This window comes from Acipenser ruthenus, chromosome 5 (genome assembly GCF_902713425.1).
Source record: "Acipenser ruthenus chromosome 5, fAciRut3.2 maternal haplotype, whole genome shotgun sequence".
In the NCBI taxonomy this organism is placed as follows: Eukaryota; Metazoa; Chordata; class Actinopteri; order Acipenseriformes; family Acipenseridae; genus Acipenser; species Acipenser ruthenus.
The window spans coordinates 80,201,878-80,228,259 of NC_081193.1; the positions used below are offsets into that span (position 1 = coordinate 80,201,878).

The 26,382-nt window shown below is 38.7% G+C and overlaps 2 protein-coding genes across 8 annotated transcripts in view; one reads left to right on the forward strand and one right to left on the reverse strand.

Moving 5' to 3' along the window:
* Window positions 1–4,218: 4,218 nt before the first annotated feature.
* pgm3 (phosphoglucomutase 3) lies at window positions 4,219–20,949 on the forward strand. Of its 2 annotated transcripts, none has more exons than XM_034004221.3 (13): window positions 4,219–4,584; window positions 9,823–10,031; window positions 10,678–10,862; window positions 11,619–11,686; window positions 12,377–12,510; window positions 14,448–14,643; window positions 15,297–15,454; window positions 15,555–15,638; window positions 16,017–16,115; window positions 16,531–16,650; window positions 17,122–17,244; window positions 20,157–20,330; window positions 20,482–20,949. In XM_034004221.3, the coding sequence occupies exons 1-13, from the start codon at window positions 4,470–4,472 to the stop codon at window positions 20,569–20,571; spliced, it is 1,755 nt and encodes a 584-aa protein (XP_033860112.3). In that variant the 5' UTR covers window positions 4,219–4,469; the 3' UTR covers window positions 20,572–20,949. The 2 variants fall into 2 exon arrangements, with proteins under 2 accessions (XP_033860112.3, XP_033860113.2); XM_034004222.3 differs by lacking the exon at window positions 4,219–4,584 and adding an exon at window positions 8,771–8,875.
* A 382-nt stretch (window positions 20,950–21,331) lies between these two features.
* Window positions 21,332–26,382, reverse strand: part of LOC117402775 (protein dopey-1-like) — a 43,968-nt gene continuing 38,917 nt past the window's right edge. For all 6 annotated transcript variants that reach the window (XM_034004219.3, XM_059024603.1, XM_059024605.1 and 3 more), the window contains 5 exons: window positions 25,924–26,060; window positions 23,927–23,982; window positions 23,363–23,527; window positions 22,834–22,963; window positions 21,332–21,648 (listed from right to left, as the gene is read on the reverse strand). In XM_034004219.3, the coding sequence (XP_033860110.3) occupies window positions 21,355–21,648; window positions 22,834–22,963; window positions 23,363–23,527; window positions 23,927–23,982; window positions 25,924–26,060 (782 nt within the window). In that variant the 3' untranslated portion in view covers window positions 21,332–21,354. The remainder of the gene's footprint in view (window positions 21,649–22,833; window positions 22,964–23,362; window positions 23,528–23,926; window positions 23,983–25,923; window positions 26,061–26,382) is intronic.

Here is a 26,382-nt window from a genome sequence, read left to right on the forward strand (position 1 = left end):
CTGAACTTAAATTGGACACATTGTTTTTAACCATTACTTTCAAGCCCAACCCTTTCATGACTTATTTCTAGTTATTAAACAATCAGCTGCTTCCAAAACTGACACAAGATTTGCAGTCAGTAAGTCATGCTTTTCATCCAGAAGCGACATGACCTTGGGAAGTGAATCAGTAACAGACTTCCTGAAAGGAAGGCAAGCAAACTGATCACTTTCTTAAACACAGCATGGTACCACGTGTCATGCATGTTTGCTATAACATGTGTTTGTTTGTTTCAAAACTGCACATTTGAATCCATATTTATTTGTCTGGTATTGTTTACAATGACAATGAGGGATGCTTACTAACTTTGAATTGTGCTACCAGGCTTGTTCAGTCTGATAGTTCTTCCTACTCCGACAATGTCTCGGATTTGATAGGAATAGAGGGATCATATGTCTCCAGGTTCACTTGCCATGTTGTGTCAACACTTTAATCTGGGCAAATGACCCAACCTGATATTAGGTACAGGTCCTAAAAAAGTGATCAAGCAGTGTATGGGGGGGGGGGGGGGGGGGGTTGCAAAGTGTTTAAACTGCTCTGGAGAGAAATCACCTATATATACTGTATACATAGTGCTGTGCAAAAGTCTTAGACATGTTGCATTTTTTTACTCTGATGCATTATGAGCATCAAGAATTTACTCAAAGTCTCCACTAGTGTTTTCTACTATTATAACAACCTTGACTTGCATAAAGAAGGAAAAACACTGAGTGAAATAGCTCGCATCACTCGTTGAATTGACAACAGAACTGGCAGAAGGTACAGGTGTCGTTGTCCATCAAATCAACAGTACGAAGGTCACTCTTGAAATCAGGACTTAAAGGATGTGTTGCAGTAAGAATACCTCTGTTAAGAAAGGGGATCAAGACTAAAAGGCTAAAATATGCACAAGAACACAGAAATTGGACTATGGATCAATGGTCAAAGGTGCTTTGGACTGTTGATGGATGGATAACGACATCTGTGCCTTCTGTCAGTTCTGTAGTCAATTCAACACTTGTCTTCTTTCTATTCCTTAAGGATATTATCTTCACATATTGCTCATCCTTGTTAGACAGCTTTTTGGGTCTTCCAGTCCTGGGTTTGTCAATTACAGATGATGTTTCTCTGTACTTGTTAATTATGCTTCAGATACCACACTTTGAAAATCGAGTGATGCGAGCTATTTCACTCAATGTTTTTCCTTCTTTATGCAAGTCAAGGTTGTTATAATAGTAGAGAACACTAGTGGAGGCTTTGAGTAAATTGTTGATGCTCATAATGCATCAGAGTAGAAAATGTAACATGTCTTAGACACTTGCACAGCAGTGTGTATTTTATTTTTTTCATGGGAGTTAGGGGTGTCTGATCTACAGACTTGTAACTTATAAGATGCATCATTTATATATCACTGAATACAGGCTGCAGTTATGTCATTTGCACAACAAATACATTAATAAAACATTTAGACAACAGGGTTAACAACATATTACAGGTGTTTCATATGTTATTTTTAACACCTCTATACTTAAAGGGAAGAATAGATTTGGAGATCATTGATTCAGTTAGATACAGATACAGAAAATGCAGCACAATAAGTCAGCATACTCTATCGATTTAAATAAGGTTGTCAGTATAATGCTTGATGAGTATGAAGGTCTGGCGACTGCCTAAAGATGCTCACTTCAGTAAGGATTGCATTACAGTTTCGCTATCACAACCAAAGGCATTTTTATTGCAATGATTCATGCTGTATATAAAGATTTGCACATGAGTCATAGAAAAATAGCGCCATAAAACACTACCGCAGTCTAACAACAGAATCATGAATGCAAATAATTGTTATTAATAGTCTTCCTTTAAAATAAGTATAGCTAGAAATGAAAGTTATTTTTCACCAGTCTGACCAATGCAGAGATTCGTAGCCTTTTACACTGGTTTGACCAGCTTCTGTTATGCTTTTTAGCTACAGTAGAGAAGAATTTATAAAGATGAATAAAGATGAATTTGAAACAAAACTGTAATTCCTAGTTTTTAAAGTCAATTTGTAGATTACTATTATACACAACATGTTTTTTAAAAACAACAACATAGCTTAGAACTTCTCTGAATGTAAGAAATACATTCTAAACAGTATAACAGTGGCAAATGTAAACCTCCAAACTAACCTCAGCTAATATCATATGATTTCTCAAAGTCCAGGAAGACAAAAATAAATAATGTGTGAACATAATCATTGTATGTGTTCTATAGCCTTAATAAAATACATTTGATTTAAGTATATGATTACTGGTTTCCACATTTTGATAAAGCAGTTTAGCTTTCCTCTGCCCACCAGCAGAAGCTGTTTGTAAATTAATCATTACAATATAGATTTTGGAGAGGGAATATCTCCATCCACCTATCTATTTATAACCAGAGACAGACAGTAATCAAAGTGAAGGAAATGATGTCAGTAAGCTAGCTTAAAGATGGTTAGTAAATAAAGATGCAAGGGCTCTGTTAATGGGAAGTTTAATTTAGGCATCAGTGTGTTAAAACAGACTCCCTGGTTGACATGGCTGTGGTATTTTGCAGTTAGCTGTCAACATTTAGAAAGGAAAGGCACCAAGACTTTTTATAGAACACTCCAATCTCCTTTAATCACTGGACGAGGCTGGCAGTGAGCCCCCCAAAAAGAACAAGCCGGTCTCAATGCCACGATTAGTAGTGAATATAGCCCACTTGAAGGTTTAGCCAACCTTTAACAAATGATCATCTGCATGCAAGGTGAAAGAAGAACCAATGTCGGGTGACGATTGTTCAGTTTTCGTTAATAAACAGCAGGCCTGAGGGTGATGCTCCCTGAGAAAGACGGAGATGGATAAGAGAGAAATGGGTCATATGGGCTAACATGGGAAAGTCGTAAGTGGATAAGGGCGTCTGCTAAGAAATAAATAATAATAATAATAATAATATTTATTATATTTAAACCTCAAAATGGAGCGAGGCAACCAGTGGTGTACCACAGGGATCAGTATTAGGTCCTCTGCTATTCCTATTTAATAGAGAAGTGTAAAAGTACTGCACGCAGGCAATAAAAATGTGCCTTATAAATATCATATGGAAGACACTGAAACTGAAGGAATCTGAAAAAGACCTAGGAGTTTAAGTTGACTCAGAAATGTCTTCATCTAGACAATGTGGTGAAGCTATAAAAAAGGCCAACAAGATGCTCGGATATATTGTAAGAAAGAGTGCAAAGAACAGCGACCAGAATTATCCCCGATTTAAAAGGCATGTTGTATGCAGACAGACAAAGAAATTAAGCTATTCAGTCTTGAACAAAGAAGACTACGTGGTGATCTGATTCAAGCATTCAAAATCCTAAAAGCTACTGACAATGTCGACCCAGTGGACTTTTTTGAAAAGAAACCAGGACCAGGGGTCACAAATGAAAATTAGATAAAGGGGCATTCAGAACAGAAAATAGGAGAAACAATACAATCCCCTGAGGACAGTCTCAATGGGCATGATTTTAAGTAAGTTTGATATACTGGCTTAGCCAGCCATGCGGTTTCCCAGCAATTTTGATTAAGAATATGGCGTGGTCGATTTGCATATTGCAGGGAGAAATCTTCATGAGGGATTAAACTATTGATGCTGGGTGTGGTGGAGTTATGGTGAGCGGAAATGAAGTAAGTTACAGGCGGAATAGCACAGGTTCCTTCATTGAAGTTATTACAAATCTGGCGGCCTCCTGAGTATGCAGTATTGCGGCCCTGACTGGTATTCAAAGAAATGGGAACTGTTTTGAAAGGGTTTGAATAAACTGCCGATAAACTGAAAGAAGAAAAGCATCTCACAGAGAAGCGACCGCTATGGGGGCCTGCTGGACACCCATAGTGGCCAGAGAGGTCACTGCAGGGGCCTGCTGGACGCCTGCAGTGAGGGGAGGTAACCTGAAAGGTTATAGTTGGAGCCAGCATGCTCAGGAACTGCTGAATGAGCCTTTGATTGACAGGTGCTGTGGTCCCGACTTCGGAGTTTTCTGGATGTAGATGCGCTTCGTGGAGATGCAGTCGTTGCAGGGCGAGGTGTTTCAAGTCCGCTTATAATAAGCGGAAATTTGGCTTGTTTCTTGAGAGTCGCGGGTTGGAATTTGTATAAACATGGGTTGGGCTTGTTTTGTCGTGACGTCATAGCGCCTGCGACGGGAAGGATGAAATAAAGTAAACAAATTATCCTTACATGCTGTAGGTTTGAATGGGATGTTGTTGCTACGAAGATAAAGCTGGAACCGGGAGATCGTTCAGTCTCTGATGTCAGGAGTTACGGAAGAACGAGTGGCCAGGCAGGAGCCACGGCAGACAGGAGAAGCAGACATCTGGGCAGAGAAGTTTGGAGTGGTAATACCGCCGACCGAAGTTGACGTGGAGCTGGCCCGGGAAGGGCTGTTTGAACTGGTTGCATGGATCTCGGCTCCGGGAAAAACGGCAAACAGATCATTATCCGCCGAAACGGAATAATCCAGAATACTGTCCATGATGCGTGCATTTACGATGAAATCGAAACGCAACTGAGAGGTAAGTGAAGAGTGTATTTATAGTGCTAACAATCTTAATTAGCTAATGTGTAAATTGAATGATTCAATTTGGTGACGCGGACATTGGTGTCTGACCCTCCTCCCGAACTTTAATTATAAATTTCATTTATGATTTTAAAATGAAATCTACAGAATATTGGTTCTTTGCCCTTTCATTTTGTGTGCTTCTATTGTACTTATTGAGGAAGTAAACTTGCTTTTTATAACCTAGACTACATAGAACAGACAACAGATTTAGTATTTATGCAATATGGGTAGTTAAAGCCAGTGCCCTGTACAATTTGACACCTCAGGTTTTAAAGATAATTCCTTGGTGTTGGTGTACAACATTTTGTTTTATTTTTAACCCTACCTCAATACAAAGCAAACCTAGTTGGTGGTGCAGTTTGACCTCTTGGTAGTCCAGTTTGTTTATATACAAACTGAGGGAGGCTTGGTAGTCCAGTGATTAAGAAAAGGGTTTGTTACCAGGAGGTTCCAGGTTTAATCCCAGCCACTGACTCACTGTGTGTGACCCTGAGCAAGTCACTTAACCTCCTTGTGTTCTGTCCTCTGTGCATAGTTCACCCCCTAGTCTCTGTAAGCTGCTTTGGGTAAAAGCATTTACTAAATAATAATATACCCAATAGTTAGTTTTAGCTGTGGTCCAACAAGTCTGAGAACCAAATTGTCTTGCACCTACAATTATCTGCAGAAGCAAGGGGTTAAAATGTATTATATATGTAAAAGCTATTTTAAAATTATAATGTGTGTTGATGATTAATAGGCCAGAGGTATTGCATACTGAAAACAAGGATTGGTTAAGAAACTGCTCAATTGACTTTTTATTTATTTAGTTAGTTATCTATTTTACCAATATTTAACCACATAATAAAGCACATAATATATATTTTTTGTCAGGTGTAACCATAGTTGTTGATCTTTTCCCCAAAAAACTATAACAATTATTAAAAATAAATAATAATAATAATAGTAATAATAATTAGGCTTCCAAGCCGTAGGCTGGGGAAGCCTATTGTTTTTGTTAGGATTATTATTATTATTATTATTATTATTATTATTATTATTATTATTATTATTAGAAGAACATAAGAACATAAGAAAGTTTACAAACGAGAGGAGGCCATTTAGCCCATCTTGCTCGTTTGGTTGTTAGTAGTTTATTGATCCCAGAATCTCATCAAGCAGCTTCTTGAAGGATCCCAGGATGTCAGCTTCAACAGCATTACTGGGGAGTTGGTTCCAGACCCTCACAATTCTCTGTGTAAAAAAGTGCCTCCTATTTTCTGTTCTGAATGCCCCTTTATCTAATCTCCATTTGTGACCCCTGGTCCTTGTTTCTTTTTTCAGGTCAAAGAAGTCCCCTGGGTCGACATTGTCTATACCTTTTAGGATTTTGAATGTTTGAATCAGATCGTCGCGTAGTCTTCTTTGTTCAAGACTGAATAGATTCAATTCTTTTAGCCTGTCTGCATATGACATGCCTTTTAAACCCAGGATAATTCTGGTTGCTCTTCTTTGCACTCTTTCTAGAGCAGCAATATCCTTTTTGTAACGAGGTGATCAGAACTGAATACAGTATTCTAGGTGAGGTCTTACTAATGCATTGTAAAGTTTTAACATTACTTCCCTTGATTTAAATTCAACACTTCTCACAATATATCCGAGCATCTTGTTAGCCTTTTTTATAGCTTCCCCACATTGTCTAGATGAAGATATTTCTGAGTCAACATAAACTCCTAGGTCTTTTTCATAGTTCCCTTCTTCAATTTCAGTATCTCCCATATGATATTTATAATGCACATTTTTATTGCCTGCATGCAATACTTTACACTTTTCTCTATTAAATTTCATTTGCCATGTGTGTGCCCAGTTCTGAATGCTGTCTAGATCATTTTGAATGACCTTTGCTGCTGCAACAGTGTTTGCCACTCCTCCTATTTTTGTGTCGTCTGCAAATTTAACGAGTTTGCTTACTATACCAGAATCTAAATCATTAATGTAGATTAGGAATAGCAGAGGACCTAATACTGATCCCTGTGGTACACCACTGGTTACCTTGCTCCATTTTGAGGTTTCTCCTCTAATCAGTACTTTCTGTTTTCTAGATGTTAACCACTCCCTAATCCATGTGCATGCATTTCCTTGAATCCCTACTGCGTTCAGTTTTAGAATTAATCTTTTATGCAGGACTTTGTCAAAAGCTTTCTGGAAATCTAAATAAACCATGTCGTATGCTTTGCAATTATCCATTTTCAATGTTGCATCCTCAAAAAAATCAAGCAGGTTAGTTAGACATGATCTCCCTTTCCTAAAACCATGCTGACTGTCTCTCAAGATATTGTTACCATATAGATAATTTTCCATTTTGGATCTTATAGTTTCCATAAGTTTACATATAATAGAAGTCAGGCTTATTGGTCTGTAGTTACCTGGTTCGGTTTTGTCTCCCTTTTTTATTATTTATTTATTTATTTTCTGCCAAAACATGCTCCAAAACTCACGAAATCCGGTACACTGGTAGATGCCTATGGGGGATAGTCGGTGATATTCAGCAAATTTGTGCAAGTCACATGGTTCGGCAGCCATATTGGATTTTGCGGAATTTGTTAAAATGCCTATTTATCGGGAACCACTTACTGCAGAGTTCTGAAAATTGCTATACATGTTGAGGGATAGTCCATGATTAACTGGTGTTGATATGAAGCTGATTGGTTCTGTGGTTTGGCAACCACATTGATTAATGACATAAAATTACCATAAAAATATAAAATCATCAAAATTCAAACATCTTCTTCTCTGAAACCGCTTATCCGATTGAAACAAAAATTGGAATAAAACATCTCTGTATGTTACGCTTGTTCAAGGGAATTTGCTACTCAGAGCAAACCCAGACATGCTTCGGAAACAAATTCTGGAAGTGATCACGCAATACCTACAGAGTTTAGTAAGACTGTCTCTCAAATCTCGCATTTCTCTCTCCCTCCTCTTTGTTTTATATGCATGGTAACTGACTTGTGAATACTTTTTAGCTAAAGCATTTAATTGTAGTAATTTCTTAAAACCCACAACTAATTTGGTATTATATACTGCCCCTGCTAAACGTTACATAAAAGCAGTTTAGTAATACTACTTTTATATTGGAATATTAACTTCAGCTCTTTCTTAAACCTGCTTTAACCCTGTATTAAATACTGCCCCTGGTAAACTTTAGCTCAGTGTGTTGTTCATGTATGATTTTTACACATAATAGTTTTGAAATACTCACTATTTATATAAAGTGCTTATGTTTTATTATTTAATGTAGGATGTGTGTTGATATGAATTGGTTTTGATTTGTTGTGGAGTGTTTTGTATGTTTGTAATTTATGAGATGTGACTTTCATTGTTTTACAAAAACTGGTGTGTTTATATGAGCACTATAGGTAATGCAAATAGTGGAATGTGTAATGCATAAATAGGGTTATATAGTATGGTTAAGAAGTTCTGGTCTGAATAATTGAAGAATACACAGACTGATAGTTAAGTGCTGTATTTATAGTAGTTAGATGTCTCTTATTGTAGATGTGATGTGTTGCTACAGTACAAAACATGGCTGCTGTGGGCCAGTGACATTTCATCATTGATCATCTAACCAGTGATTCCTATATTTTTGCCAAAATTGACAGTCAGCTGTGTCCAAAATGATTTGTGATGATAACGTTTCATCTGTAACAACCAATCCGCTTAAATTTTAACTGCTAGGAAGCCGTAAAGTTGCTTGCAACTCTAGTTATTATTATTATTATTATTATTATTATTATTATTATTTAACAAGCATAAGAGTGGTATTAATCGCGGTCTCAGGTGGTCAATCTCAATGAAATTGTATTCAGAGGTGACACATCAAACATTTTCTGCTTTAAAAAAAAGGAAAACAATGGATTTTCCATCTCAGGCAAATTGTCTCGCAAACAGTGTGGTGGACAACGAAGCTTAATGGAAAAGCTGGTAAAAACACAACAGAGTGATGATTGCTTATGAACGATATCGCTTTTGTTTAATCTATTTATTTAGCTTATTGTAACTAAACACACAACGTTGCGTCAGTCATTAGACTCACCTGTACCAAAGAGCATATTTCTCTGACTGTACACACTTCCCTGAAATTGAGCATGTCATTTGAGTGTGTGTAGGCGGAGCCTGCTACCCGGAATTGAAGCCACGTCTCCAGCTCTGGGCAGCGTCGGTGTATCTCTGAATTCCATACACTAGACGCTGAAGTTGTTCGGGTAGGTTGAATGAAACAATTGTACTTTCATATTATTGTAATAGTCGGTTACACGTAATATTTCGCACAGTACCTGAAGTTTTCATTTATGTTTGTTTGCTATCAAGAAGAATTTGTATACGTGGTGCTATCTTTTTTTTTTTAAACTAAGACAATAAATACAAATGTTAGCGTTATGATGAATGAATCGGGTTCTGTGGTGTTGATAAAGCTTTCTTTCGCCGTATGCTGGGTCAGTAAGATCTATCAACTTCAAGTTGTTTCTTCGTTTTCATCTCTGGACAATAACGGCTAAAAATACTGTAAAAGAAAAAGTAAAATGACAGTGGAGTTTAATATATTTCACTACAGCCCTGCAGATTTTCTAGTAGTTTAGTTTTTGTCAGAGTATTCTTTTTTCGCGCTACTGTAACTGTGGTGTTACTGTAGGTAGAGGCGGAAGCAATGTTCAAATTCCACCAACTTACTTTCTGCTTGACGTTATACGACGTTTGTATGGTACAGTATGTTGTAATTGGGCGTTACAGTGATTTGTGCAGCAGACTAGGGGCAATTGAATCATAAAGCTCCTCGCTGACAAAGCAGCAAGCAAAGTGTGTAGGAGTTAGAAGCTGAGTTGCATTAGAGGCAGTGTTTTTTCAGTTAACTAAAACGAAAATGGCAAAAAATGGGGAAAAAAATCCATAATGAAATAGTAATTGAACGGAAACGAAAAAATAAACATGAAAAACTAATATTCTGATTTGTGTTAATATCCTTTCACGAAAATGCTATATAAATAGCACAGAGAGCTGACATTTTAAGTGATTCAATACGTTTATTTATTTTTTTGTATGCAGCAACTCAAGAAAGTAATTTTCCATATTTTTGTGTAAATGTTTCCGGAGGTAAATACAGACAGCTTCTATTGAAATCAGTAATGTTGTATTTATGTATTTATTTTGACAGACATGGCTCAGTTCAAGGAGGTTGTGCAGAGGTCTTCTCTTCACCCTAAACCAGTGGGACTGGTTCTTCAGTATGGGACGGCCGGGTTCCGCACCAAGGCTCAAGACCTGGACCATGTCATGTTCAGGATGGGTCTGCTGGCTGTGCTAAGATCCAAAAAAACCAAATCCACCATCGGGATCATGGTCACTGCCTCTCACAACCCAGAGGTAATAACTACCACAAGAGGGAGATGACTTAAAACTGGAGCTCACTACTGTACTTCTTTGTGAATAGTATACTAACTACTGATAATGAAGGTAGCAGCCTTTTAAATGTCCTTACCCTGAGTAATGTGGGGTCTTTCACAACAATGCATTATTGCTTAGGATATCGGATGAAACCCAGTACCAGGGTGCAGTCTGCTAAAAAAAGATTGCCCTGACTTGAATGTTATTGGAAGCTGCCACTGACTGAAAGTGGACATTTCTGCTTTACCTTTTAATTTGGGTACAACTAATGGAGAGTAAACCCATTCAAACATTGAACCCACAACATTTCAGTTATCTATTCAAACCTCTGCTATGTTAGACTGAATACTGCTTGGCCCAGTTCCACTAGCGTTGATTGCAATTACTTTAGGAGGCAAATGCAGAGGTACTGTGTGTTTTCGTAGAAGGAAATAATGAAAATGTGAATCATTTCAATATTGGTGCCATCTGTTTCAGCCGTACTGATTGAAACTGACAGTGTTAGCTGCAGCAGGCTTCCTAAATGTAATTGTCGCATAGTATTTATGCTATTCAAAATCCAACAATTGTCTTTAGTTAATCTCAGCTATGATTGTTTCTGTTTTTTTGTTTTTCTTTCAATCAGGAAGACAATGGTGTCAAACTAGTGGACCCTTTGGGGGAGATGCTGGCCCCTTCTTGGGAAGAGTACTCCACACAGCTGGCTAATGCAGAAGAACAAGGACTGCTGACTGCCTTAAAAGATGTCATTGAAAAAGAAGCTGTGAACATGCAGCAAGAGGCGTGTGTCGTGGTTGGGAGAGACACCAGGTAACCACTTACAGTTCTGTCTAGCACTGGGAGAGGTCTGGAGACTTTAACTGAAATCACCAGGAAACTTTTTTTTTTTTTTCTTTCAGTATATTGGATTTTATTTTGTTTTGATTATTATATAAAAAAGTTGCCCCCCTTTTTTTTCTTGGAAAATGTACTGAGGTGTGAAGTGAAGTTCCATTTTAGAAGAGTATCTTTTCATAACACTCAACCTTTAATTTAGAAAGAGATACTGATTCTGTTTTATCAACCAGGATAAGAGAATAATTAAGGCAAGATTATGTTGAAAAATGTATTTCGTGATATGTACTGTACATGGTAGAGGATTAACACAGTAGAAATGTGATTGTTATTACAGGGTGTTCAGTAACTCTTTAATGGGTTTTGTCACACTATACACTTCCATTGTGGGATTTTTTTTTAATTACAATGTTTTGGTAGTGATTACTATTACACTCATTATTTAGTGCTGGGGTTAACAATTTCTACCACAACTGTCGTCAAAAAAACAAAAAGCAACCCCACCTCACCAACTAAACCTAAACAGGGGGCCTTGTCTCTGTGGATGATAATTATTTAGTAGAAGATGTAGTTGTGGTTGTCAACTGTCGTTGCAGTCTGTAAGTATTTAAATAAAGCAAATTCTGTCTAAAACGATTGTAGTAGGAAATGGGACAGATGCTATATAAAACCCTGCAGTGAAATGTTGTGAAATGTTCTGCTCCCTAAAAATCATATTCCGTCTGTCTGCAGGCCCAGCAGTGAGAAACTTTCCCAGGCAGTTTTAGATGGTGTGATGGCTCTAGGGGGCAAATACCATGGTATGTTTCTGTGGAAAAACGAAAATGTGAATGTGTCAGTGTTGTGTCATCCATTCCAGTCGTTTACAGAGCCTACCCAGACCTTACCCTCCTGAAACTGACAAGTACTTAGCTATAGAAGGTTTTCTTGAATGCAAATGTTGCCTTACCTGATCTGCTGCAACTTAAACCCCACCTTCAATTAGCACATGCTTTGATGAAATAATACCTGCATTATGGGTTTGCCCACCTGTTTGCTGGAGCTAGGGTGCAGAAAAACAGGTTACCCTTCCTGCTTCCAACAGAGGCTTGAGAGGTTACTTATTTTAATTGCATGTGAAAAGCCAGTACATGTCAGTCGTGTTTTTTTTACTCATCCCCACTACAGATAGCAGATTTCTAGAATGTTTTGACACTACTCTGTTGCTGGGGAAAACAATGGCTGCAGTTTAGAAAAATAAAATAAAAAGTCTGCATTGATTTTAAGATCTTTTGTTCTGCAGCAAGCATACATTAAGTCTACTTAACTGCATTAGATACCTTGACTTAGACCAGCAGTACTCGCATCCAAGTCCATTCAGTTTAATTGGAAGAAGATCTTGGACTGGAAAGAACTTTGTAGACTGGTGTCACTGGCTTGAACCTTATCGTTTCGAACAGTAATCACAGTACCCGGTGACTCAGATGTGCTTACTGCTGCTTTATTGACAGATTACGGCCTTGTGACAACGCCACAGCTGCATTTCATGGTTTGCTGCCGAAACACTAATGGCCTGTACGGTACAGCCAGTGTGGAAGGATACTACCAGAAAGTTTCCCAGGCTTTTGTCGAGCTGACAAAGCAGGTAAAGCTTTTGAATAAATTGTTACAAACATTTTTGTAGCACTGTTGATACTTTTAGTTCACACACAAAAGGGTGGTTTGGTGTCTTTGTCATTAAATTTGTTCTATTTTGTGTCCCAGTATGCAAATAAGATTGGGAATAAGAATGTATGAGCTCTCTAATCTGCTTTCTTTCTTGTGTCATCTACTGTAAAAACAAGAACATTTCATGAGCAAGAAATGTTTGGTAATTTCGCATTTATTAAAAATCCGCAGAGTTAATGTGCCGTGAAATATATTATTCATACATGTGCCGTACATTAAAAGAAAAAGAAGCGCAAACATTTATTGCAGCAAAAATGGACCTTGAAGGCCATTAGCGAAATTAAGTTGCCTGTTTTACAGTATTTATTTATTTACAACAAAACTAAATCCCTGGTGCAATACCACAAGCCACCACCGAGCAACCAGCAATGTTTTTATTTAGGGTGGTGTGTAGGGAATCCAATCCCAGACACTGTTTTCAATCCCGGGATTTCGGGATTGATTTTTTTTTTTAGATCTCCTGATTAAGGGAGCCTGGTTTTTAATTTAACAATAATAATAAAAACGATAATAATGAAAACAACAATAATACTGTTTTCTTAATTATGTAAATGTGTTTATTTAAGTATATTGAACATTGAAAGGATTGGACTACTAAACAAATGTAATAATAAAAACAATAATAACAATGAAAACAACACTAAAACTGTTATCTTACGTGTTTATTTAATTATATCACACTGAACATTGATGGATTGAATTACTAACTAAACACTGAACATTTAAACTCTGAGAGTAACAAATAAACAGCAGTGTTACCTAGGCTACATGTGTAGGTCTACTCTAGAAAAATTATAATAAACAGGTAAATATTATGCAACAATATATTTTTTTGTAATTCAACAATTAAGAAAAAAAAGAAAGAAGAAAGCTCAATGCATCAGTTCTCATCTTTCAAACCACTACGTAACTTAAAACGCTGAAAACGCCGGTGTGTGTGTGCATGTGCGTGTGCGTGTGCGTCACTCACTCACTGCAGACAGACAGCAGTCGGCCCGCTCTGCTCAGCAAGTCAGCGCAGAGTCACACAATCACCGCTGCAGTCAATTGTTTTTTGTTAACCACAATCACAAAATCCCGGAATTTCAAGTTTTCAATCTTGGGATTCGTGTTCTCACCAGTGGTGTTGCTTCTTTATAAAAAAAAAAACATTAAAAATAAAACACTGTACAAAAACACAGTTACAAACAGAAGATGGCCTACAGTAGTTTGGCTGCGCACGACTCCACCTACACAGAGAGGAACCTCTCTAATTCAGCTAAACTTAAGTTCCAGTTTGCAGTTAGACGCATGCAAAACTGAACTGAACTAAACTAAACTCTTTTAATTTACTAGACTTCTTGGCAAAGTGCCTAATCACCTCAACTGTCCACAGTCTACTCAACCTGTATTGGAACAGAGAAGCTAGTTTCCAGCTGCTTTTTTGTACATGTAGTCAAATCCTAATTTGCAATCAATTAGCCAATTGGCGTCTGACCACATACTGCACATGTTTTCAAGGGATCGTAACTTCCACCTTGCCATATTTAACAGAAACTTTCAGATTTCAACAAACTTTATTTACAATCTCCAAAGCACACTTTTGCCTCAGCCCTGCCACACCACCCTCCTTACTGAACTGTACAGTGCAATGTGCTCGTGCTAGAAGGATCAACATGCTTGGAGCCCCTACAGCCTGGAGAGGTTGGCAGGGGTAGAGAAGAGATGAGCAATGGGAATATTGTAAGTTAAGGAATGGAGGTCTTGCTGTAAACACATTGCCATTTTATAAAGGTGAAATGATGATGGAGATGGTACACAGTTATTTTACACCTGCATTGCCCTTGGTTTCAGTTTCCATTATTCTTTGTTAAGGCCCCAAATCGCACTGATGACCACAAGCACCTGAAGGTGGACGGAGCAAATGGGATTGGAGCTCTTAAACTCAAGGAGATGGAGGGGTTCCTGCAAAAAGAACTACTGGTGTCTCTGTACAATGACGGGAGCAGCGGGAAGCTCAACTATCTTTGCGGGGCAGATTTTGTCAAAGTCCAGCAGAAATCTCCACAAGGTGTGTAAATAACTTGCTACAGTAAAAGTTAATAAATGATTAGACTTCCTGGTGAAAGAACAGACAAACACAGTTCAGGAAACTGGATTGTTTTGTGGTAATCACATATTACTCCTGTGTCAACTCTGCACTTAAATGGTACAGTCAGCTAGAAAGAAAGTGACGTACTAAATCAGCTGTGTTCACTTTTTATCAGGTTCAATTAAATATATAAGAACCTATTAGGAACAAAGTCCTAGACTGACATGACCCTCCCAGTCCAAGAGCAAATAATATAGATACAAAATAATATACAGTAATATAAATCTCAACAGTATGACCTTGACCTCTTGCCAGAAGAGGGCATACAAGTTCTTAAAATACAGCAGAGCAGGTAAACAATCTGTGTTTGTTTTTTTGTTGGTTTACACCTAGTTAATAATCTATACAGTCTTGTTTGAAAAGACATGTTTTCCAAGAGGAATAGAATAATTTTAACTAGGGCCTTGCAGATACTCAGATTCTCGAGTAATTCCCATTAACATTTTTCGTCAGCAGGTATTACATTTAACCTACTGCTCCTTATTGGTACTAAGCGGTTTATTGCTAAATATACTCTCAGAAATGTTCCTTTGCTTTTGCGGTTTAAAAACATCTGTAATTTTGTCATCAAGGTATTGAGATGCTGGCAGGTGAACGCTGCTGCTCTTTTGACGGGGACGCTGACAGAATCGTCTACTATTACAATGACGATGCCGGGCACTTCCACCTGCTTGATGGAGATAAAATAGCAACCTTGATAGGCACCTTCCTAAAAGAGCTCCTCCCAAAGGTATGACGAGAATGTGGTGGAAGTGTTAGGATGTTCATTTATATATTTATTCTTTTGTGATGTATTTTGTGTTTTGCTTTTGTGTTTAATGTGTGTTCAGGCAGGTTTGGATCTTCAGATTGCAGTGGTACAAACCGCTTATGCAAATGGAAGCTCCACACGATACCTTGAGGAAACTATGAAGGTAAATTCATTTATAACTTTTTTTTAAATGTCCTTAAACATTTTTTAAATACATCCTTAACTTTTTCTCAAGAAGTTTTAGCTCAGCACGGTTTATAGCAGTATGTTCTCAACTAAAGACGACTTCTAGGGAGTTCCCCCAAGGGCTTCTTGTATCATCAACGTCAGACTGAAGCCCTTGTGGGGAATGCTCTAGCAGCATCTTGTAATGGTCTTTGGTAGAGAAAATATTGTTATGAACCTTGCTGAGTGTTTTAAAAATAAGTTTCAAGGATAAAATAGCATACAGCCTATTTGTTCTGCATTTTAACGCCATCCTCAATTGTGAAAATACTCAATTGTGGAATTTTGATTCAGAGCCATGCTTTTGTCCTTTCAGGTCCAAGTGCACTGTGCCAAAACTGGGGTCAAACACTTACACCACAAGGCTCAGGAGTTTGACATTGGGGTTTACTTTGAGGCTAATGGCCATGGCACTGTAAGTAAGGGAACCCATGTGATATATAATGTGATAACCTCAACTGTGCATGTTGTGTCTCGCAAGGTCAACCCCTCTTCAGTGTAAATTGTGGTCATAATGATCCTGAAGATCACTCTTTCAAAAAGACAGGTACCCTCAGATGTATTATATGAATTCTCTGTGCACTACAGAGGCCCTACATCATAGAGCAACATGGGGGAATTACAGAAAGTATGATGCCTGTACCTTTTTAAAGTACATTTGTTTTGGTGATCGAAATATTGATCTTTTATTTCTTTATATATAACTTGGATGTAGGTTTTTGCAACAGTCTTCCATCTTTCCGTATCTTCTTCACGTTCCTAGGACTGAAGCGGCTATGTAGATTTATGTCATTGTGAGGACTTTGATCTAGTCTGACCCTCTGTCACAGGTTCTGTTCAGTAAAGGAGCAGAAGAGAAGATCAAACAGCAGGCACAAAATGAAAATGCTGCTGATGAAAAAAGAAAAGCTGCTAAAATATTGGAGAGTACCATCAATCTGATCAACCAGGTGAGACTGCGATTATGAGAATGTATTTCATGTACTTTTTATTCTTATTGGGAAATGTCTAAATATTAAAAAAAATTAAAACATACCCAAAACAGTAATAAACAACCAGACATTTGATTCAGCGGCTTGTTCGTGCAGTAGTTAAATTGTTTTCTTATTTGTTTTATAATAGCAATTAATGACAATTTGGAGTAAATACTGTAGCTTTGAGAATCTAGACCAAAGTTTGTAAGATGATGCAGCATTAAGACTATTAAAGATAAAATAAAAGTATATATCTATACAAAACTGTGTTCATGGATGATCCATTTTTGATCATTTATAAAAAATAATACTTTTATCATGGATTAATTGTTCTAATGCCGTTTAAGTTAAACAACAATGAAAAAGGTGCTTTTGCATTACATATTTAGATCACTCCTGTGTCTGTCTCAAGTTTTTTTTTTAGTTTTTTTTTGCTTGTCTTTGCAGACTGTTGGTGATGCCATTTCAGACATGTTGGTAATTGAGGCAGTCTTGGCACTGAAAGGCCTGGCAGTTAACCACTGGGATGCAATGTACACAGACCTTCCAAATAGACAACTCAAAGTAAAGGTCAGTATAAAAAATGACAGCCCTGCGAAGCACTTCAAGGTCTTGCAGATATATTGACTCACCATGTTCTATCAGCTGGGGTGCATGTCCGTGGTGGCACTGGTACTTCACACTTTTACACATGTAAAGGAACCTCTTGTACAATTGTGTTGAAACTTTGTTTTGCACAAATGCTTGAGAATATCAGAATCTATGGATGTCTTCTTGCATGTTGCGCTTAATCTTTTCTTTACAGCTTACTAGTTACTGGTTTTATTTTTGTTGTGTTTATCAAAACAGTTCTCTTATTAAATACAGTATCTGCAGCTACCAGTCTCTGCTCTAACCGAGGAGTTTAAGTGCGCCAAGGTCCGACTGGAAATTACATTAGTAGAGTCACGCGATAAATGCGTAAGGGAGGCAGCACCTGTGTTGAAAACTGGACGAAAGTGGGCGGCAAAGAAAGCTGTGGAAGATGCAAAGGCTGCCCTTCGAATTGGTGATATCATGGGGCAAGTTCAGCATGGAAGAGGGGGTCTTGGTTTCAGTTCAGCTCCTCCTACATGGCACAAGGCAGCCCCAGCTCAAAGGAGGAAGCTGGTAGTCAACGAGGTGCAAAAGCAGGAGGAGAGGATGAGGTGTATAAAGGCCATTTCCCAGGCCAAGCAGGGAGAATGGATGAGATGGGAGAGTGTGGAACAACGCAAGATTGGCTGGCAAGACCTATGGTCAATGGAACAGAGCAGGATCAGTTTCCTCATCAGGTCAACATATGATGTTCTCCCATCACCACAGAACCTAAACCTCTGGGTAGGAGAGGATCCCTCATGTCCTTTGTGTTCATCACCTGCAACATTAAGGCACATTTTGACAGGATGTAAGGTGGCTCTTAGCCAAGGATGGTTTACTTGGCGCCATGACCAGGTGCTGCGATGTTTGGCCTTAGCATTGGAAGACAAGCGTAACATGACCAATAAGTTGTCACCTGTTCCATCAAAACATTACACACAAATGACAACATTCCTCCGCCCAGGAGAGCAACCACCAAGAAAAGGTGTTAAAACCAATCCTCGCCCAGGACAACTGGAAGCTGCTAGAGACTGGAAAATGCTGGCAGATGTTGGTCAACGGCTTATTTTTCCACCTGAGATTGCCACCACTAACCTTCGACCAGATATTGTCTTGTGGTCTGGATCAGCACGCCTTGTTCACCTGGTAGAGTTAACAGTGCCATGGGAGGATGCTGTAGATGAGGCGTATGAGAGGAAGAGACTGCGGTATGCTCAACTAGCCACTGAAGCGGAACAGCGAGGATGGAGAGTTCGGGTTTACCCAGTGGAAGTGGGTTATCGAGGATTTGTGGCACACTCTACAACCCGGTTTCTCAGAGACGTCGGATTCAGTGGCCGAGAGTTGCGTCGCATAGTGAAGAACTTATCTGAAGCAGCAGAGAGGAGCAGCAACTGGCTGTGGTTGAGACGGAAAGATTCTGGCTGGGGATCTCAAGCACAATAGAAAGAAAGAAACGCTGATGTACAGGTAAGTAAGCTGGGCTGAGTTGAGTGGGGGACGGAGGGGGGTGATGCTGGGACGCCAGAATCACCGTCGAGCCCTCTTGAGGTGTCGTGGGCTAGTCGACGAAACACTGAGGATGGAAGGTGCCCACTTGAAAACCCCAGAGATGTACCCTACTTAGCTCAATCCAGACGGTTGTCATGCTGATGCGCTGGGGAGGCCGCACTTTGGTTGATCCCCGGAGCCAGCATCGCAGCCGTTGTGTGTGCTGATGCGCCAGGGAGGCAAAATAAGCTGATCCCTGGAGCCAGCATTACACTTCAGCCATTAACACCAGACAGAAGGATATCTACATCATCATATGGAAGGAAACGTAAATGGATGGAGACACATATGGATCACATTAGTTTACTGTAAAGCTACGTCTTAGTTGGTGCTTATCTTGGCGAGAGCCGAGTTCAAATCAGCATGAAGTTTTAACATCTACTCTCGTGTAATGGAAATCTAGTACTGTTTTTTTTATTTTCTTAACCCTTTGCAGTCCATTTATTAAGTGCACGTCAGGTCCAATTAATTTTCACACGCGCAGTTAATTTTAGACGCGCTGTTTAAAAGTTGTTTTTTTTCAGTCAAACGGGTTTAAAAGGCCCTGCATATCAACAAAGCACTCACTAGGCATCTCCAACCCCACCCCACCCTTTCGTTCGCTATCGCTTTCACATATGCTAAGAAATAAATAATAATAATAATAATAGTAGTCGTACATACCGATCAATCATCTCCTGATCACTCGTTTTATCTCCAAACTCCTCAATAATGCAATCCAAGTCATTATTTTATTACTATAACATCTCAAAAAAGCTCTGCAAATGTCTGTGATAGTCTCTGTGCGCTGATGCAGTATCAGACAGCTTGTTTCCTTATGACCGCCCATATGGGATGCCAGGGGCAGGTATGACTAATCATGAGATACGCCTTTTTTTTTTTTTTTTTTTCGGCTTGTCTCAGCTCCTGTCACTCCCACTCAGCCATTGAATGGTTTTCTCGGCTTTTTCCGGAATAAAAACGACTAGAAACCCGTTTTTTGCGTTTTTTTGATGATGTCTGACAGGGTCCGACAAAGGACCGGATAGGAATAATTGCAATGTCGGACCAGGTCCGACAATGGACCGCAAAGGGTTAATATACAATATCAAACAAAAAATACAAATATATTAATAACTGTTTACAGAAAACTATAAAGGTGAGGGGGAAAGTGGCAGCCGCCGGTGATATTTAAATTGTCAAATTGGCCATGTTTTGACAGTCATTTTTTAAAAAGCAATTCTGTACTCTAGCAAAGTAATCGGCACTCAATGTAAATATAATGTTAATTTTACTTTGGAAAGTGCTCAGGATTTGTTTGTGATGTCCACTAGGTGGCAGACAGGAGAGTTATTGAAACCGCAGATGCAGAGAGGTGTGCAGTTAGCCCACCAGGGCTGCAGGAAGCAATCAATGCTCTAGTGAAGAAGTACAGTCTGTCCAGGGCATTCGTCCGGCCATCAGGAACTGAAGATGTTGTCCGGGTGTACGCTGAAGCAGACACGCAGGTAGGGGATACTTTGGGTAACCAACATAGGAGTTCTATTCTACTGTATATATTAATGTATAATTAATCATTTTAATGCTGTGTATGCTAATATTGGAAGTGCAGAATTAATTGTAGCACAATAATCCTTTTGTATTTCTTCACATGTACAGGGCAATGCTGACACCTTGGCATATGAAGTGAGCCTGGCAGTGTACCAGCTAGCTGGAGGAGTTGGCGAGGAGCCTAAGCCCTTGCAGTAACTGGCTGGATGCACTTCCCACATAGTGTACCATTATGGATTAACTTAGGGATGCATGCAATAAAAGGCTGTGGTGTATTTTAGGAGATGGAACAAAATGTTTAAAATAATGTTAAGGAAAGACTTTTACATCAGAATTCCATTCTGTGCGGTACTATACTATTTTTCTAATCCAGTATAAAAAAAGCAAAAAACAAACAAACATGTACTTAGGGAAAGTTATTCAAATAATAGTTGTAGTGTGATCCTCAGAAGGACTGTGCCTAACCTCAGTAAATACAACGTGTATACAAACCATTTATGCTGCTTGCAGTTGTTTATGTGGAAGATGCCTTATTATTTTGTGTTTGATTAACAATGGGAGACTCAAGATTAAAAAAAATTAAATAAATAAATAAATAAATATATGATTTGGTAATTGTAGCTACTGTCGTTTGTTTTATATGGTCATGACACCAGTGTTATCTGGAGTGCAAAATTGTTGTACCCATAATTATTTTTATTTTATGGTTTTTATTTAATAAGACAGAATTGTACAATAATTTACAAGTAGGCCATAGGTAATAAACTATAGCCAACAATACATAATTGAATCACCCTTCACAGCAGTGGTTGTTTCATATATACAAATAATATTATTTAAATGAAATAATAAATACAGCTTTAAAACTGTGAAATGTGTTCATTTAAAAAAAACAAAAAGAAATATATATATTTTTTTTAAAGTCGGTTCTCAGTCAGACTGTTTGCATGTACGCACGTTTTTTTTTTTTTTTTCTTTTGCTCATGTTTTTATTACCCCTTCAAGAAAGTCCTTCTCGACCATCTCCTCTATTTTCTGTCTGGCTTTGCTCCAGAACACTTTCTGGGTCTCCATTTTGATGTCCTTGTTGGGGTACAGGACCGGGCTCCCTGAGTGTCCTGCAGAGCTGCTCGTCACCTTGCAATTGAACACCTGGCCGAGCACGTTGAAGAAGGGCAGCAGCTGCTCCATGCTACGGATGGTGTAGAGAGTCAGCAACAAGTGACCCGGCTCCCAGGCCAAGGCTCTGCCTGAGCAGTCCTCCTCCGGGTTTTTCTGTTGTAAGAAATGCAAATAAATGATGGGGGCAGAAGGATGTGGTATGAATGTAAAATAAATGTATCTATGGTACTCTTGCCCAAATTCAAGTCTGGTCATTGCAAGTCACGTAAAAATAAATTAAAATATTCCAAAATATTGACCATCCTGGACCTGCAATTGGACTGCAATAATCAAGAGCAGTCCAATAAGGTTTAGTTTAAGTACCATCTAATATTGAGATATGAAACCACATTTAAAAATGAATGTTTTAGATTTATACCCATCATTACAAATCTCGAAAGAACCAGTTTAACACTTCTCCTATAATGCTATAAATGTCTTAACACTTTCAACACTGCAGACCTGTATATAGGTCTAGGACCTATATACAGGTCTGCAAATATATATATTCATAACTAAGACTAAGAAAATCACGGGTTGTGAATTTGTTGCGGAAACCTCAACTTTTAACACAAACCACAACTTTTTATAGTTGCCGCAACTTTTAATATGACTACAATGTTTTGATTATTTATATGTAATTTCGTTGCAAAATAATGCTGAAAAATAAACTAAAACAGAAAAGGAAATGTCACTCTCTGTTTTCTGCTAGTGGGGGTTTGGTATGCCTTATCATCCTCTCTAGCTAATCGGTGATTTCTTTCCCGTTGCTATGGTTAGCAGTGGGAAAGAAGACTGGGCCGTGATGCAAGCACCGTACTTACTGTTAAAGTTTGTGACTGAAGGTTTATTGCTGTTTTGTAAATACTGTAGTGGCTGTTCAATTTTGTGAGTGAGCTTTTACTATTATGCAAGTATTGTGTGTTATGTGTCATTGTTAGCTGCAACTCCTAATGAAACACAGCATACAACATTTTATTTCAAATGGTGATAAAGAGTCTTAAGAACTTATGTTCTGGTTATCTACTTGTATGTTTTTTTTCTTGTTGTTGTTTTTGAACAAATTAACAAACATCCATCTTGAAAGCAAGTATATATATGCGTGCAAACTGTTTATATTTCTGACCGCGCCCAAACCACAACTTTAATACACAGTGCCTGCAACGTCGATAAAAAAAAAACTAAAAAAAAACGGCCTTATTCATAACCATACCTTGGTCAATTTGTATTTCCTTTTCAGTATCAGATACCGAAGCTCGTTATTTAGTTATCATAGGATAAATACTCATGCTAAATTACCTTTGCCTTCTTCCTTAGCAATTTTGCTAGTCGAACAACATAGGGCTTGAATTCCCTTTGGTGAGTGCCTTGCCTACGGACCTCCAACCCAGAATCATCCGATGCTTCTGGAATGAAAGCCCAACGATACCTGTGACAGGAAATGCATACTTTTAATATCTGAGCAAATCTCTAAACAAGGGGGAATTTCTGTATATAAAAATTACCATTGCAAATCTTTAACAAACTTGCTGTTTCAGGGGGAAGAAAATACCAATGCACATCCCTAGTTTCACAATGCTTTTGTGTCTTTATTAAACATGGCAAATATCAATGAATGCAGAAAGAGTCAAGAACACATGTCAAAGACCAAAGCATACAATATATTCTTTTACTTGATTCTTGCAATATGGGTTAATTTTTCATTCAGTATCTAACTGTACTTTTTGGAGTATTTTGGAGTAAAAACCTTTCAAAATCACCCCTAAGATATATGTAGTAAACATACAGTACACGGTCGATTCCTAGCTAAGTTAGATGTTAAACTTACATCTGGAACTGTGGCAGGCTTTCCGAAGGTAGAGCCAGGGCCAAGTCCAGCAGTTTGCAGGCAGAGAGGTAGAGGTTGAGCCAGCGCTGGCTGTTGTAGGAGGTGGAGAATCCATTACCCCCAGTGTAAGTCGTTTCCAACCCAGCCACTGATGGGCCCGAAGTCCTAAAACAGGCAAGAGGAAATGCACAACTCTAAATACCTGCTCAGGCAAGCCAATGTGGCTCCATAATCTGCGAACTGCATTGTATACTGAGAACTGGTCCATTGCAAGAGGGAGGGACATTCTGATCAACTGGACCAAATCCTGGGCAGGTGTTTGTGGTAGATGATACATGAACCACATGTGATGGAGAAAAGGGTGACAGTATAGGTGTTGTGTGCTTGTTTCAGGTACTTTCCACAATTAAATAATTTATAGAATATTATTATTCTATTGGGTCCTAGCTGGTAGGACCCAATAAGGATGTGTACTGTACTATAGATCAATATGATCCATGCATATACAATATTCTAAATATTGTATGCTAGAAAAAAAGCATTTCACCTGTTTTTTTTTTTTACCTTGAAATATCTTCGTCTGCTGTGAGTTCCTGTTCCATCAATAAAAATACTTGCACCTGAAGGAATAAGAAGAAACTAAAATATTTAGCCTGCAAACTAGGAACAAACAGAGAGCAAATCCACTAACTGTCCTGTAATCGATTCACTAATATTAACTGCTTTGGATATGGCCGGTCATAGCTGGTTCGATCTTTTCTCTTAGGTAGTATGGTATGCATACAGAGTATTTCAAACACAGTATATTACAATTTGTCAAGAAATACATAAAACCAAGGCCGGCACCAAGGTGGGGCCTTAGGGGGCCAAGCCCCTTCAGTTCAAATTCCACAATGAGATAAAAAAAATCTATGACAAATCACTACTAAAAGTAAACACAAAAATCTAACTATAATATACATTATTTCTAGAAAATTTCTAAGTTTATATATTTGTACAAATTAGTACCATTAATACCCTCCCCCCCCATTAGCATCACCCTTTGTAGGGTCCCCTTTTCTCACAGTATGTAACGTTTTCTAATCTGCGCTTTGTAGTTTGTGTATTTATTTCTTTATTTATGTATGCATGTATGCAAATAAATGCAAAAGGTAATTAGTGGCCGATTTGGTAAAGGCTGCTACACACCAGACACAATGCTGCAAGCGGAATTGTGCAGCAATGCTTCAAAATGAATAGAACCATGTGGCAAAGTGACTGCAGTGTACAAGTGCAGGAGTGATGCGGTGCGTAATCAGGAGACAGACAATTGTAATCCACAATGAAAAGGTTTTTCATTATAATCCAGGTCTGGTGACCAAACAATAATTCCAGGCAATAGGCAGCAATGTGTAATGACTGGAATAAACAAACGGGTTGCAGTCCCAAATAATAAACACAGTCAATAGTACAAGCACAATACACAAACATGGTCACCAGTCCTGGGTGAGTGCTGTAGTGCTCGTGGTGCAAATACAATAATTATCATGACACAGGTGTAGTGATGTCCGGGTTTGTGCTGGCCTCTGTTAGTGTTAGATGTCTACTAATAACAATAATCAACAATTAGAGACGAGACAAAACAAACAAAACACTCACGTACGATATCACAACAATGGTCCTTCCGGGTCGTTTCTGTAGCCATAAACGAAGGAACAGATTACGTCTCTCCATCCCCTTTTATGCCATCACAAATGACCCCTTGGTAAACGAGTGCAGCCGCCCCTCCAATCCGCGACAGCCACATCATTCCCTTCCGGGTCGATGAGTTAATGCACCGGAGTTGCGCCCCCTTTCTAGCTAGCCGACTTCCCCTGAACCCTGGGAAAGAACTGTCTGGCCAGCCCGTCCAAGAAACTCTGTTCTTGCTACTTAGTGCCCTCACAGGTCAGGGAGATTTACCACCAAGAATCACTGTATTTCTGTCACAAACCTATACTTTTGATAAGTATCTTTCACACCACACGTGACGTGACAGGCAACGCAGGGGTAGCACTGGAGTGGCACGAAATAAATAGGATTGAATCCTATTTTTGGGGGGTTTGACGCCAGTCAACGAGGGCATTGAGCAATCAAAGAACAGCTTCAATGCACGTGGTCCAGCAGGTTGAAGCAGTATCCAAAGTGACGGAGAAAACAATAATACTTGTCACTGAAAAAATACCCAGGGCATCACAATTATAAAGATACAGATTTGAAAGATAATATATGGGAGTCCATTTCAAAGGTACTGGAAAAGCCTGGTGTGTATGATACATTGCCATACATGTTGAAATACAGTCAGAGAAGACACTCGTAATTTCCATGTCAGGTTGACGAATACGTACCAGTCTTGATCATAGTTTTGTCAATAGCAATTTTGAACAGTTTTGGCAGTTTTCAAACCTGTTGCGTCGCCTCTGTGTCACGTCGCTGCGAAAATGTCTCATCGCCAATTAAAAAATTGCATCGCGTCTGGTTAAGAAAAATGATTCCAGAAATCACTGTATTTTGTTTTCTATGATGTTTGTACGTAGCCTTACCAGCTCTGTGATCATTGTTGGCCACAGGGAGGTCAGGTGCTGTGGAGACACTCTTAGGAGAAGCACCCGAAAAAACAGGAACACCTGTGCATGGAGCGTCGGGACCTGGGGCAAGCGCAGACTCTCCACTAGCCTCTCTGAAATGATTAAAGTGCATACAAAAATAGAAGAGGGGGCTCTTTAAAAAGACACGTTACCTTCAGAACAGTCTGTCAATTACATCCATTTTAAAACGCATTATACTCTTGGAGAACACTTCCTATTGAATAGGTAGTGCCATGAACACATTTGTTCTGTACTCTAATGGTACGAGTCTGAATCTTGAAAAGGATTTGAATCCATGAAAAGATTGTGTCAATGATGTATAAAATGCTGTACATAGAAAACATTCTGCTTTTTTTTATCCCCTTAAGCTACACAAGGAATTGAGAGGTTGTTTGAACGGTTTCTTCTTAAAAT

What these genes read in the sequence shown, in the direction of transcription:
- pgm3 (XM_034004221.3), top strand. Translation starts at nt 4,470, where the DNA reads ATGGATCTCGGCTCCGGGAAAAACGGCAAACAGATCATTATCCGCCGA. An exon ending in CTGCCTCTCACAACCCAGAG is followed by an intron (nt 10,032 to 10,677) that starts GTAATAACTACC and finishes TCTTTCAATCAG; the next exon opens with GAAGACAATGGTGTCAAACT. An exon ending in TCTAGGGGGCAAATACCATG is followed by an intron (nt 11,687 to 12,376) that starts GTATGTTTCTGT and finishes CTTTATTGACAG; the next exon opens with ATTACGGCCTTGTGACAACG.